Source organism: Chelonia mydas, chromosome 18, assembly GCF_015237465.2.
Source record: "Chelonia mydas isolate rCheMyd1 chromosome 18, rCheMyd1.pri.v2, whole genome shotgun sequence".
NCBI lineage: Eukaryota > Metazoa > Chordata > Testudines > Cheloniidae > Chelonia > Chelonia mydas.
In genome coordinates this window covers 22,034,299-22,047,375 of record NC_051258.2, presented here as the reverse complement: position 1 = coordinate 22,047,375, position 13,077 = coordinate 22,034,299, and the positions used below count along the sequence as shown (strand labels likewise).

Genomic DNA, 13,077 nt, shown 5'->3' with positions numbered 1-13,077 from the left:
TATGGAGAATTCATTGTGCTTTCATTGGTGAGATACATGTAGAAGTAAAAATCTTTCTTGGAACCCTGAGAAAACATTCCAAACACGGGAACTTCTGAGTCCTATGCAAATATTCCAAATAAAGTGAAACTCCCTGCAGTTCTCTGACAGGTTTCCCCTGTCACAAGTGTGCTGAGATACATTCAAATGCATCTTTGAAACTGAATGAAAGAATGACAATTTACAAATCAGTTGCGTAGCAGAAATCTTCCAGGTGGAATTTAGAGAGCAAAATAAGGTGATAAGGAACAGTCAGCATGGATTTGTCAAAAACAAATTGTGTCAAACCAACCTGATAGCTTTCTTTGATGGGGGAAGCGGTAGATGTGGTATATTTTGACTTTATTAAAGCTTTTGATACTGTTTCACATGACCTTCTCATAAACAAACTAGCAAAATGCAACCTAGATGGAGCTACTATAAGATGAGTGCATAACTGGTTAGAAAACTGTTCCCAGAGAGTAGTTATCCGTAGTTCTCAGTCATGCTGGAAGGGCATAATGAGTGGGGTCCTGCAGGGATCAGTTCTGGGTCTGGTTCTGTTCAATATCTTCATCAATTATTTAGATAATGACATAGAGAGTACACTTACAAAATTTGCGGATGTTACCAAGCTGGGAAGGGTTGCAACTGCTTTGGAGGATAGGATTAATATTCAGAATGATCTGGACAAACTGGAGGAATGGTCTGAAGTAAATAGGATGAAATTCAATAAGTACTCCACTTAGGAAGGAAAAATCAGTTGCACACATACAAAATGGGAAATGAATGGCTAGGAGGCAGTAATGCAGAAAGGGATCTGGGGGTCATAGTGGACCACAAGCTAAATATGAGTCAACAGTATAACACTGTTGTAAAACAAGTGAACCTCATTCTGGGCTGTATTAGCAGGAGTGTTGTAATTCTTCCGCTCTACTCCGTGCTGATTAGGCCTCAATTGGAGTATTGTGTCCAGTTCTGGGTGCTACAGTTCAGGAAATATGTGGGCAAATTGGAGAAAGTCCAGAGAAGAGCAACAAAAATTATTAAAGGTCTAGAAAACATGATCTATGAGGGAAGATTGAAAAAATTGGGTTTTTTTTAGTCTGGAAAAGAGAAGACTGAGAGGGGACATGATAACAATTTTCAAGTACATAAAAGGTTGTTACAAGGAGGAGGAAGAAAAATTGTTCTTCTTAACCTCTGAGGATAAGACAAGAAGCAATGGGCTTAAATTGCAGCAAGGGAGGTTTAGGTTGGACATTAGGAAAAACTTCCTAACTGTCAGGGTGGTTAAGCACTGGAATAAATTGCCTAGGGAGGTTGTGGAATCTCTCCATCCTTGGAGATTTTTAAGAGCACGTTAGACAAACACCTGTCAGGGAAGGTATCAATCAGCGTTTCTCAAACTGCGGTCCCTGAGGGTACTCCAGGGGATCCACGGGCCTCACTGAGAAACTCCTCCCACTCTCTCCCTTCGTCAACTCCTTCCCCTCCCTCCCAGTATGCCGGGGAACAGGCTCCCTACCTGCCCTGGCTCCGCGCCACTCCGGGAAGCGGACAACATGTCCCTGCTGCCCTGGTGGACCAGAGGGTCTCCACATGCTGCCTCCGCCCTGAGCGCTGCCCCCGCAGCTCCCATTGGCCGGGAACTGCTGGTCTAGATAATACTTAGTTCTGCCATGAGTGCAGGGGACTGGACTAGGTGGCCTCTCAAGGTCACTTCCAGTCCTAGATTCTCTGATAAACCTGAATATTTTTGGGATCTTGCCAATAGCACAGTTAGTGTCCATTTTGAGAGAACTTTATCATACTCTTACTACAACAGCTGCTATCCAGTGCATTGTTCCTAGCTCTGGCTCTGCTTGAGCTGTAATAAACTGGTACCTAAATGACCCCCATCATAGCTGAAGCTTAGTTATTTAAATACACTCAAGGATATAAAGTCTTGTGTTGATAAGTTTTCATAGCAACATTTTGTGTGTGTGTTGTGGGGAAGATGAAGTCAAACGTGGTGGCCATCCACTGCTTTTTCTCCTCTCCCTGCTGAGGGTAGGAGGACATTCCAGTAGTTCAGGATCCTGATGTCCCTGATGGGTTATTGGCTTGATGTCCAGCCACACTTAGCAAGACAAGGCTGAGGAGTATAGCAGAGATTACCAGCTATTGCTGTTTAAAAGCTTCCTGAACCACATGGTATTCACTTGTTATGCAGTGAAGTAACACAATAGCTAGGAGTTCAATCTCTTGGAGCTGCGCTAGCCTAATTTATGCTTGAGGTTTCCCAAACATTACTCAGTTTTTGGCTTTTAAACTATTTTGCATAAAATAACAGAAACCCCTATGTGCCTATGTTTGAAACCGAGGCTGGAAATCAAGTTCTGTGAGGCTTGGGATGTAATCATGATCGTCAGCTTAGATTTCACCCCCTCTATCCTGCTGCCCCCGGGCACACATTTTAAACTCCTTTATTAAGACAAAGAGAATTTCTCCAATTTGGATAGAAATCCCTGGATGAGAAAATAACTTCCATTTTATTTATAAATGCCCCCTTAATTGAGAGAAACTTAGCTGTCTTCAAGATGCAGCGTTGGACAAGCTAGCTTGGGGCTCACAATTGACAAACTCTGCATTAAGAAACAGTGAAGAGCAGATTTTGTGTGCTTGGTAGCTCGTAGTGTAACAAGAAGGCTGCTGCAGTGCCACCATCACCATATGTAGTCCCAGTGCACTGATACAGACTAACACGGCTGCTACCCTGAAACCTGTGATTTAACTTGTTTCTTGGGTCATCCAGCTCATCAGCCAAGATTCTACACTGGTGCAACTGTTGTCTTGGAGAAATGATAGTGTTTATATTACCAGGGATACGAAAATATACTTTTTAAGATGGATGTGGGTAATGTTTTGCACCCCATCAGAGTAGTATCCCTTTAAAAGTTTCCTATACTTGACAATTAATGCGGATTAAGGTAGTGTGTGAATTTAAAGCACAATAGGTGTTTCAGACCATCTTCGTGTGTAGACATTCTTATTCCAAAACAGGAATTCCTTGTTCCTGTTTACTTTAACCCAGAGTGCGTTAAACTAAACAGGAGGAAAATACTCTTATTCTGGAATAAATCAGGAACAACTGTAAATACTGTTTAATGCATGGAAAGAATCCAGTGAGGAGTTAAGGTAAAATGCAATACTGTTTTTTTTTTTTTTTTTTCTGTACTTGATACTTTATATTCAACATGTTTAATATTTTGCACTGTTATTTTCCTTGCCCGCTTCATTCTATTATGAGTCTGGTAAATTAATTGCACTATAATACACAACTCTTCTTCTGCACCGAAACTTTACTTTTCTTCACAATTCCACACCTGTCATAATACTAAAATTATCCAGAGTTCCTTCCCTAATGTTCTAACTTTGTCTCCTCTTATGGATACACGATGTGGCTTGCTCTCATCCCTCTTAACAACAGCCAGCAGACCAAATGCTGGCTTCAGTGTCTGGACACCTGGAGCTCACCATTACTGTCTCAGGCCAACATGGGCAAAGAGGCAGAGCAAACAGAACATTTTATTAAACGTTTTATTTCTTTAAATCTTTAAAAACAGAAGAAAATATTTATACCATCAATAAGGTGCTTGGTAACTGTCCTTTATTGTCTGGTCTCTCTCTGACTTATTGCGTAATTAGAGTGGAGATCATGTAATTTAGATATAATTCACCAGCAAAGAGAATATTGAAAGACTTGCATGGGTCTGATTTTAAAAAAAGAAGAGCACAAACAAAGATTTTCACCTTGATAGATCTTTCTGGTGGATAACGTTTCATGAATGAGAGGGAGGGGAGTGAGAGCAGTGACAGGGTGTGAGGTTGAGTCTAGGTGCCTGTCGCTTGTTGTGGTATCATTTCCTCTCTCTTAATATAGGCGTGTGTAGGGAGAACTTGATCTGATTTTACATTTCTCTTTCTCTAATCCATCATTAGACTTGGCTACGCGGAGACTGGTCTTGTGTAGTTCAACAGGTGATGTAGCTTCCCACTCCACCTACCCTGATCTGATAAGTCTGCTGCAATGATAAATATGTGTGTCTCGCCTGTCGCTCAGAAAGGACGTTAGCGCTAAACTGTGTCTTTAAGACTTTAGCTGAGATGATATTGCAGCTTCCATTCCTTCCTCAGCTCCCCGGATGTAGCTTTCTGTCCTTTTTCCTCTGCCATATAGGGACAACTAAACACAGATTGTTCTATGAATACTAAGATTTATCTGTCGGCATATCTCATGTTGTTGAAGAACAGTTTATGCTCTGCTCATTCCCATGGGACAAAAACTGTTTTACAGTATGTAATTTAATTTTTCTTTTGTGGCAGTTTTTCTCTGTGCCACCTATGTTATCACTGCAAAATCAAATAAAAATTAACCATAAAAAATTGTGTCAATATACAGGAGTCTGCAAATTATTGTCAGTCCACTGAGCAATGTTTTTCTGTGCCACTTGCCCACAGGCTCACTTTCCTGTTCTTCTCTTCCTCTCCTCCCTGCCTTCAGAAGAAATCTTTTTTCTTCTTGCATGTGCTTTGGTCTTTACTGGAGCTTTTCTGCTAATACACAAAGGGTAAAATGGAAGAACTCTTCCCTTCATGGTCTTAATAAAATCAGAACTTCTGTATTAAAAACCACTGGAAATATCTCAAAGCCAAAAAAATGGTTTTAAATGAATCCCTAATGTACTTGAGATGCCCTTCTTTTGTATTTCCCTTGGCGAAACCAAGTCTTCTGGAGACCAGATAGCTCTTTTACCTCAATCTTGTCTCTCTAGCCTCAACCTGAAATATGGGACAATCAGGAGGCAGATTAGTGAAGCTCAGTGTGGCTTCAGAGGAGCTTGGAGGCAACTGGGTTTATTTTACCATGAATGTGGGGACCAAAGATACACTCTGAGTGGGAGCTGAGATGAAGAGAGCACAGCAATCAAAACAAACTGTGCAAAAGAACAGGAGTGACAGACAGTGATTGAAAACAGGCCCGTTGGCTCCTTTGATTCAACCTTAATGATCTCTTATCAATGGCATTCCAACCAGAAAATGGATTCCAGAAAATGGATAAAACTAAAGAAATTGGAAACATCCTGGTTGCAAATGAGGGTGGTTTGGTGCAAATGGATATTCTGAGGAGTGTGGGGAACAGACAGGGGGTGGGGGGTTGGTTATTGCCATATAATGCTTCTTTGTGACTTCAGGAATTTGACACTTTTTTCTGGGTGTTTCACAGTAGTTGTGAGCAATAAAAAGTAGAGCTGCAGCGTAAGCCTGAGCCTCTGTGTCATCCGATAAAATTAGCCATCTGGGTGTTTACAGCAATTGCTTATTGGCATTCTATGGAAATGTCTCTCTAGGCAGCGTTCCTGTGGAATTAGGTAGCACAGCTGTGATCATTTCATAAGAATGCAAGCTATTTTAAAATGTCTAACGTTTTATTAGTTCTGTAAAATGGTTCCAGCTAAATAAAGCATTTCTAACCAGAAATGTTGAGCAATACCCAGATATAGGCAGTTTGGCAGATTTTAAGTTGGGTTATTTGCTTTTAGAGTTCTGTTTTTGCTTTTTGAGATGTGCTGATGGGTTTGGAAAGTCAGTTACTTGATTTGAGAGGAAATACTTCACACTTGGAGAGAGCAAATCTCTTTATTTGCCTGTGTCGGAGAATACAGATACTTTGAGGGTTATCCAGCTCCCACCACCTTTTTCTTCACATGCGTCAACTTGCAGGAATGTTCTCCCTAGGGAACAGGTTTCAGAGTAGCAGCCGTGTTAGTCTGTATCTGTACTTGTGGCACCTTAGAGACTAAGAAATTTATTAGAGCATAAGCTTTCGTGAGCTACAGCTCACTTCATCGGATGCATAGAAGCAAGAAAGAGCGGGAAGAATCTCTTCTCTGATACTACTCTGGGTATAATTAACATGTCTGAATAAATAAAAATTAAGCCATCTCTGTTTTCACTGCTCCTTCTTTTGCCATTCTGTAGTACTGCATCTTATGAATACTACCTCCTTCTCTGTGGTTACAATTCTGGTTCACAAGCAGAGTACCTTTGCCTTTTTTCGGGGGGGGCCTCCACTGGGATCAAAATTTAGCTTTTTCTTGAATGCATTAGCCAGCAGCTGACTCAGATACTAGTCCGATGCCCACTTCAGTTTGGCTTAAACAAAATAAATTTTGATGGGCAATTTTACAGAAAAAGAAAGTAATAAAATAGTTCTTGGAGTCCTACATTAATAATATGTAAAACACTCCAGCTGTCACGTAGCTGAAGATTACAGAATATCGCATGGTGACTGTGTTCATATCGATGTGGAAAAATACCTCATTTCTTCCTGCGCCACCATCTTAGGAGAGGTACAGCAGAAAAGACATGCAGTAAACTAGACCCTCCAAAGACATTGTATCTGCATTAGCTTTTAGATCTAAAATATCTCTTGGTTGCTTCCACCAGTGTTAGCAATGGCATGGTTGGTGACATTGTAACATTCGTGCCATCTAACCCTGCTTGGAGCCTTGTCTTCAGTAGTACTTCCACCAAAGCTACCACCCCACCAGTGGGTAACAAAATTGGGAAAATTTAGTGAAAAGGGAGTTTTCCCAACCAGGCTACATAAAAGTGTGATGATCAACTTGGTAGGATACAGGTGATGCTGGAGTTTATTCTGACCACCCTTCATTGGTTGACCAGTGTGTCAGACAGATTTATAAGATATTTTATTTGCATGCTTAATCTATATTTCTTGCCTGTTTTTAGACATAGATTCTGCAGCTGGGTTAATTTGTTCTAGTGTAATTTCATGTATTGATTATTTTAATTCCCTTTTAATCAATATACCTAAATCTGGTAGTTGAACACTGCAGCCATTTCAAAGTGCTGCAGAACACATCCTGGTCCAAATCAAACCCCCTGATTTTATTAATCCAGTTTTAATGACCTTGCACTGTTTCCTTGTGGAATAGAGTATTATGTTTAGGGTTATTTGGTGCTTGATTTTCTGTCTTTCGGGGCTTCTGTCATCAGTTTATCTCTCTGACCTTGTAAGACAATGCCTGCCACACAGATTACTACATTCCTACTCTCACTATTTGATTGTTTCTTGATTTTCTTCTATGACTAGCTGATCACTGATTCACTCTCTCGCTCGCTTTATTCATAGAACTGGCTGCCTTCCCAGTTCAATCTTTGTGATTCCCCGGGACAGATTACATTTTACAGGAAGACTCATGATGGAAATCTCACAAATCTCGGGAGAAAGGCCTGTCCTTGCCTACAGACAGCCCCCCAACCTGAAGCGAATACTCACCAACAACCACAGACCACACAACAGAACCACTAACCCAGGAACCTATCCTTGCAACAAAGCCCGTTGCCAACTGTGCCCACATATCTATTCAGGGGACACCATCACAGGGCCTAACAACATCAGCCACACTATCAGAGGCTCGTTCACCTGCACATCCACCAATGTGATATATGCCATCATGTGCCAGCAATGCCCCTCTGCCATGTACATTGGTCAAACTGGACAGTCTCTACGTAAAAGAATAAATGGACACAAATCAGATGTCAAGAATTATAACATTCATAAACCAGTCGGAGAACACTTCAATCTCTCTGGTCACGCAATCACAGACATGAGGGTCGCTATCTTAAAGCAAAAAAACTTCAAATCCAGACTCCAGCGAGAAACTGCTGAATTGGAATTCATTTGCAAATTAGATACTATTAATTTGGGCTTGAATAGAGACTGGGAGTGGCTAAGTCATTATGCAAGGTAGCCTGTCTCCCCTTGTTTTTTTCCTGCAAAACCCCCCCCAAGACGTTCTGGTTAAACTTGGATTATTGCTGTGCACGTTGTAAGATGAGCTATTGCCAGCAGGAGAGTGAGTTTGTGTGTGTGGTTTTTGGAGGGGGGTGTGTGGGGGGGGGGGTGAGAAAACCTGGATTAGTGCTGGAAATGACCCACCTTGATTATCATGCGCATTATAAAGAGAGGTTTCAAAGAGGGATGGGCTATTACCAGCAGGAGAGTGAGTTTGTATGGGGGGGGGGGAAGGGTGAGAAAACCTGGATTTGTGCTGGAAATGGCTCTACTTGATGATCACTTTAGATAAGCTGTTACCAGCAGGAGAGTGGGGTGGGAGGAAGTTTTGTTTCATGGTCTCTGTGTGTATATAATGTCTTCTGCAGTTTCCACGATATGCTATGCATCCGATGAAGTGAGCTGTAGCTCACGAAAGCTCATGCTCAAATAAACTGGTTAGTCTCTAAGGTGCCACAAGTACTCCTTTTCTTTTTATGATGGAAATTGTGTCTTCATTGTTGTAAAGCACGCTCCTTGCAAAATTATTTAATTAAAAAGCACCCACATTTTTTATAAAAGGAAAATTATGAAGAGGGAATTTCACTGAAAACCCCTGAAAAACAGGCACGCTACAATTATGCAAAAAGCCATTTCCTTTGCAATAATTAGCAATAATAACTAAGGAAAAGTAGAACATTGCTGGGGGATATTTGTGTGGGAATAAAGCTTTCACCTAAACTGAGTTTCCTCCTCTTGCATGACTCTGCAGTGAAGACACAATTTTTTTCTTATTATCTCAGCTGTTTTCCATAAAAGTGATTGTGACGTCATAAGTGGATGCTGCTTGCAGTCTGAGCTATTGTAAAGCTTTCGTATATAGGAGCCATTGCAACACGTCAGTAGCAAGCTTGACAAAATCTTTGTAGATTATGAGCTCTTTGGGACAGGGTCCTTGGCATGTTTTGGTTTGGAAAGCACTGCCCTAGCAAATTTGTCATTTCTCCTGGAAATAATAATAGTAAAACATGAGAAGAGAGAAAATAAAAGAAAGCTCCTTGCAGATGAATTCAAGAAACTGTCATCCTTCCTTTCTAGGATGAGTCTACACAGCAGCTGGGAGGGTGCTTCCCCGTGTGGGTGAGCAGATGCACTAGCTTTGCTCCAGCTAGTGTGCTAAAAACAGCAGTCTGGCCATGGCAGTGTGGGGGGTGGCACGGGCTAGCTGCCCAAGTACAAACCCACTGGACACCCTGGGTATGTACGCGGGTGGCGCCCTCCCAGGTGCTGTGTAAACATACCCTCAGAGACCAAGAAGCTTTGATATAAATAAATGCATTTTCATTCAGACATCTTTCCTCGTTTACTATGTAAACAGATACTGCAACCAGGACCTCATGTACTCTGTGATTCTGTGGCCGTGGAATGTACGAATCCATCCTTTGCTGCAGGATTGTGCTGTACAATCCAACCATTCACTGAAATAAACGAAAAAAACAAAACAAGTCTAGCCCTTATAATTGTAAAGGAAACTTTCAAACATCAACTGAGTCTAAACAAAAAGAAAAGGAGTACTTGTGGCACCTTAGAGACTAACAAATTTATTTGAGCATAAGCTTTCACAAAAGCTTATGCTCAAATAAATTTGTTAGTCTCTAAGGTGCCACAAGTACTCCTTTTCTTTTTGCGGATACAGACTAACATGGCTGCTACTCTGAAATGAGTCTAAACAGAAGCAGTGATGACTTCCTGAGTCTGCAGACAGCCTGAAACAGTAGCTCTGGGCAAGTTGTGACCTGCTGAGTTTATCTCTGTGGGGTGCTGACATTGACATTTTCATAATTAGATTTCAAAATTAACATTGAATTCACTAATTTGTTTATATTATGGTAGCATCTAGTGGCCTAAACTGAGATAAGGGCCTTATTGCACTGGGTGCTATACATAAACCTAAAAAGAGACTGTTCCTGTCCCATAGACTTGACAATCTAAATAAACAAGACCAACAAAGGGTGGGAGAAATGAAGTATCAATATCCCAGTTTTAGAAGGGGAACGAGGCACGGAGAAAGGGGGAGATTTTCAGAGGCCCAAATGGAAACTAGGGTGTCCAATTCCCATTGATTTGCAATGGGAATTTGTGCCTTTGAAAAATCTCCCCCAGGTGACTTGCCCAAGTTGACAGACGTCATCTGTCACAGTGCTGGGACTTGAGTTCCAGCCTCCAAGACCTTCAGCACATGGGCATATCCCGCAAACCCAAAGTGCCTCCTGCACTTTCTCAGGTGCCAAAATTCCCCGGTTGTCCCTTGTCAGATGTTAAAATTTCCATTTTCCCCCCTAAAAATCTCTCTGATACTGTTATTTGTTTTCAATGTAAAAATTTGCAGCATACTGAAAATTATAAATTATGGGACAGCATATAAAATGGAATTTAATATCAAATTAAATAATTGGATATTGTTCTGACTATATTCTTCATTTTCATAGTTAATTCTCTAAAAACCTCCAATCGTAGCTATGCTAAGGTACCACAATAAAGGGGTCCTGCTGCAGAATTAAGATCAATCTTTCTACAGAGTTTATGGGGTCTTGAGAGTAGCTGGGAATCCCAAGTGTGACCCCGGTGAAATCCCATCACTCCCATAGGGGAGGGATCATAGAGTTTGACAGATGTATTTTTAATCGCCTCTTTATATGCTTTCAATGGATTCCGTACTGTAGGGGCATTAAGTGGATGGGAGATGTGCCTGTCCCCATTGCTTGGCGAGAAGGACATCTGAGTACTGTGTTCGGTCAATCCATAAGGTCTCTATCAGCCCAAAGTCAGCTACATGCTCCTCTAGTATAGTGCATTAATCAGCCTGACACTAGGCATCAAAAACACCCCCAGCTGATTCAGAAGACCAGGGTAATTTAAATTAATCCTGCTGGTTTTGTTCTCTTGTATAAACTTGGAAATCGATATATTTAAATTAATTATACCCACTCTAGGAAGGAGAAGAGGTAAAACTTTCATCTGGTGTTGTGACTTAGACTTAGAGGATGTTTATCTGCACCACACACTCTCCAAGTAAGAGAGAGACCGTGTCAAGTGGGGCAGTTCTCTATGTCTTTCTGGATTTTCACTAGTAGAGGGTTGAGTATAATTAAAACTATTCCTGTGGCTTTGCTGAAATGAGAGTTCTCAGGTGCATGACCCCCTGCTGAGCCCATCTAAAGGGGAGGCTGCATCTGATGGAATGTCCTGCCAAGTCATGACAAAGGTTCTGATTTTAGGTATCTATATTTTTAAATCCTGAGATGACCTAATCCTGTCTAACTGGGAGAAGTGGCATGGATCTTTTCAATGTAGTAATATGTCATCCACATTATATTGGAGGATATGTCACAGTTCTCATCATACACCCTGTTGTTGGGGGTTATAACTTGGCCGTAAATATTCAATACCTTTAGAAACCTGATGGGTAAGGTTTCCATTTGGGAGCAATTTTATGGTCTTAATTTGATTCTAAGAGTTCCTCCCTGCAATCTCTCTCTATTAAAGTGCTTCCAGCACTGTTTGGAGTACCTGGTTTCATCTAAATGGTGGGTGAAAGATTCTTGACTTGCCCACACAGTATGACCTCAGGAAGTGGGAAAGCAGTGGAATGGTTATAAATTGTTTTAGAAAGTACCCTGTATTCTATAATATGCTTATAGCCAGCTTTTCCAAGGCTCTGTCCTGAGTTCTCAGCCCCAGGATATTGTGAGGAGTATTGAGCTGGCTCCAGCACGCAGTATATGTGGCTTTAATTTTTAATTCTACTTTCAACCAGCTTGCAAGTGGTAGCCTGCCAATCTAGGCGAGGCTGTGAAGGGCTCTGTTCGATGCGCCATTGCATGAGACGTATTTTTTGGGGAGATGGAAAGAGAAAAAGACTCTAAAGTACTTTAAAGCTGACTTTCAAGGAAAGTTCTAACAAAAAAGAGATCATTAAAAAGCAGTCGTGTGTTGTGCTTATAAGATTCAAAAACACGTGTATTTATTAGAGAGACTTTCAGGTGATCAGTCCGTAATGCAGGCTGCTCTGAGGTGCTGTGTTAATAACCCCCTTTCGTACTGAATTTTTGCACTTTACAGCATGCTGCCGTGTGTGCAGATTTAACTTTCTAGTAGGATTCTTAGTTCATTCTTACTGCTCATGTGCAGCTCCCACATTTCAGGATGTTGTTTTCTTTTCTCCCATATTCTCTGAACAGGTGGCTGACGGTGAGTTGTTGGTAGCAGCGACCTCTCTCTCTCTCCTTTCCGGTGGCAGAGGGGGTGCTGTCATTCTTTGATAATGTTTTTTAACGGTACCATCTGCTGCTTTGTCTGTGCTTGTATTTGAGCCAGTTTCCTTGCCAAGATCTATAGGCTGTTTGAGAGTGACTTCACCTACTTGGCGGTAGGGAAAATTTCTTTATGGAATCTACTACGTTGGCTCATAATCCAGTGAAATGCATCTTGTGGAAGGCAGGAGCTGAAATATGCTTAAAAAAAAACATTGAGGGACAACTCCCCACCCCAGAATACTCAGTTCAGATGATATAAGGAGCACGTGGCTTCTTGTAATCTTCCAAAGACTTTATATGCAATGAGACTGCTTCAGGTTTGAAACTTTAGATACTGCTATTTTTCGTCAAGGTGAGTATTTTTACAACTACCACTGGTGTAGAAAAAGAAACCCGAAATACAAATCTGATGATGTCCAAAGTAATGCTAATGAGAAAAAAAATACAGTAATTTTCAGGACTCAATCTATATAGTTAATAATTAGACAAAGGTGAGGACAGGTAAAAGATACAGTAGAACCTCAGAGTTACGAACTGACCAGTCAACCACGCACCTCATTTGGAACTGGAAGTATGCAATCAGGCAGCCCCAGAGACCAAAAAAAAAAAAAAAAGGAAATGTAATACAATACTATGTTAAACATAAACTATTTTAAAAAATAGCAGGAGAAGATTAAAAAAAGATTTGACACAGTAAGGAAACTGTTTCTGTGCTTCTTTCATTTAAATTAAGATGGTTAAAAGCAGCATTTTTCTTCGGCATAGTAAAGTTTCAAAGCTGTATTAAGTCAATGTTCAATTGTAAACTTTTGAAAGAACAACCATAACATTTTGTTCAGAGTTATGACATTTCAGAGTTATGAACAAGCTCCATTCCTGAGGTATTTGTAACTCTGAGGT

General features: G+C 40.9%; 2 protein-coding genes across 2 annotated transcripts in view; one reads left to right on the top strand and one right to left on the bottom strand.

The window, feature by feature from the left end:
* DNAJC11 (DnaJ heat shock protein family (Hsp40) member C11) overlaps window positions 1-13,077 on the top strand; it is a 73,400-nt gene that overhangs the window by 26,645 nt on the left and 33,678 nt on the right. The gene's annotated exons all lie outside the window — the stretch shown is intronic.
* The window catches only part of THAP3 (THAP domain containing 3), a 43,400-nt gene continuing 38,693 nt past the window's right edge, over window positions 8,371-13,077 (bottom strand). The window contains exon 6 of the mRNA XM_043531667.1: window positions 8,371-9,339. Coding sequence (XP_043387602.1) covers window positions 9,257-9,339 — 83 coding nt within the window. The 3' untranslated portion in view covers window positions 8,371-9,256. The remainder of the gene's footprint in view (window positions 9,340-13,077) is intronic.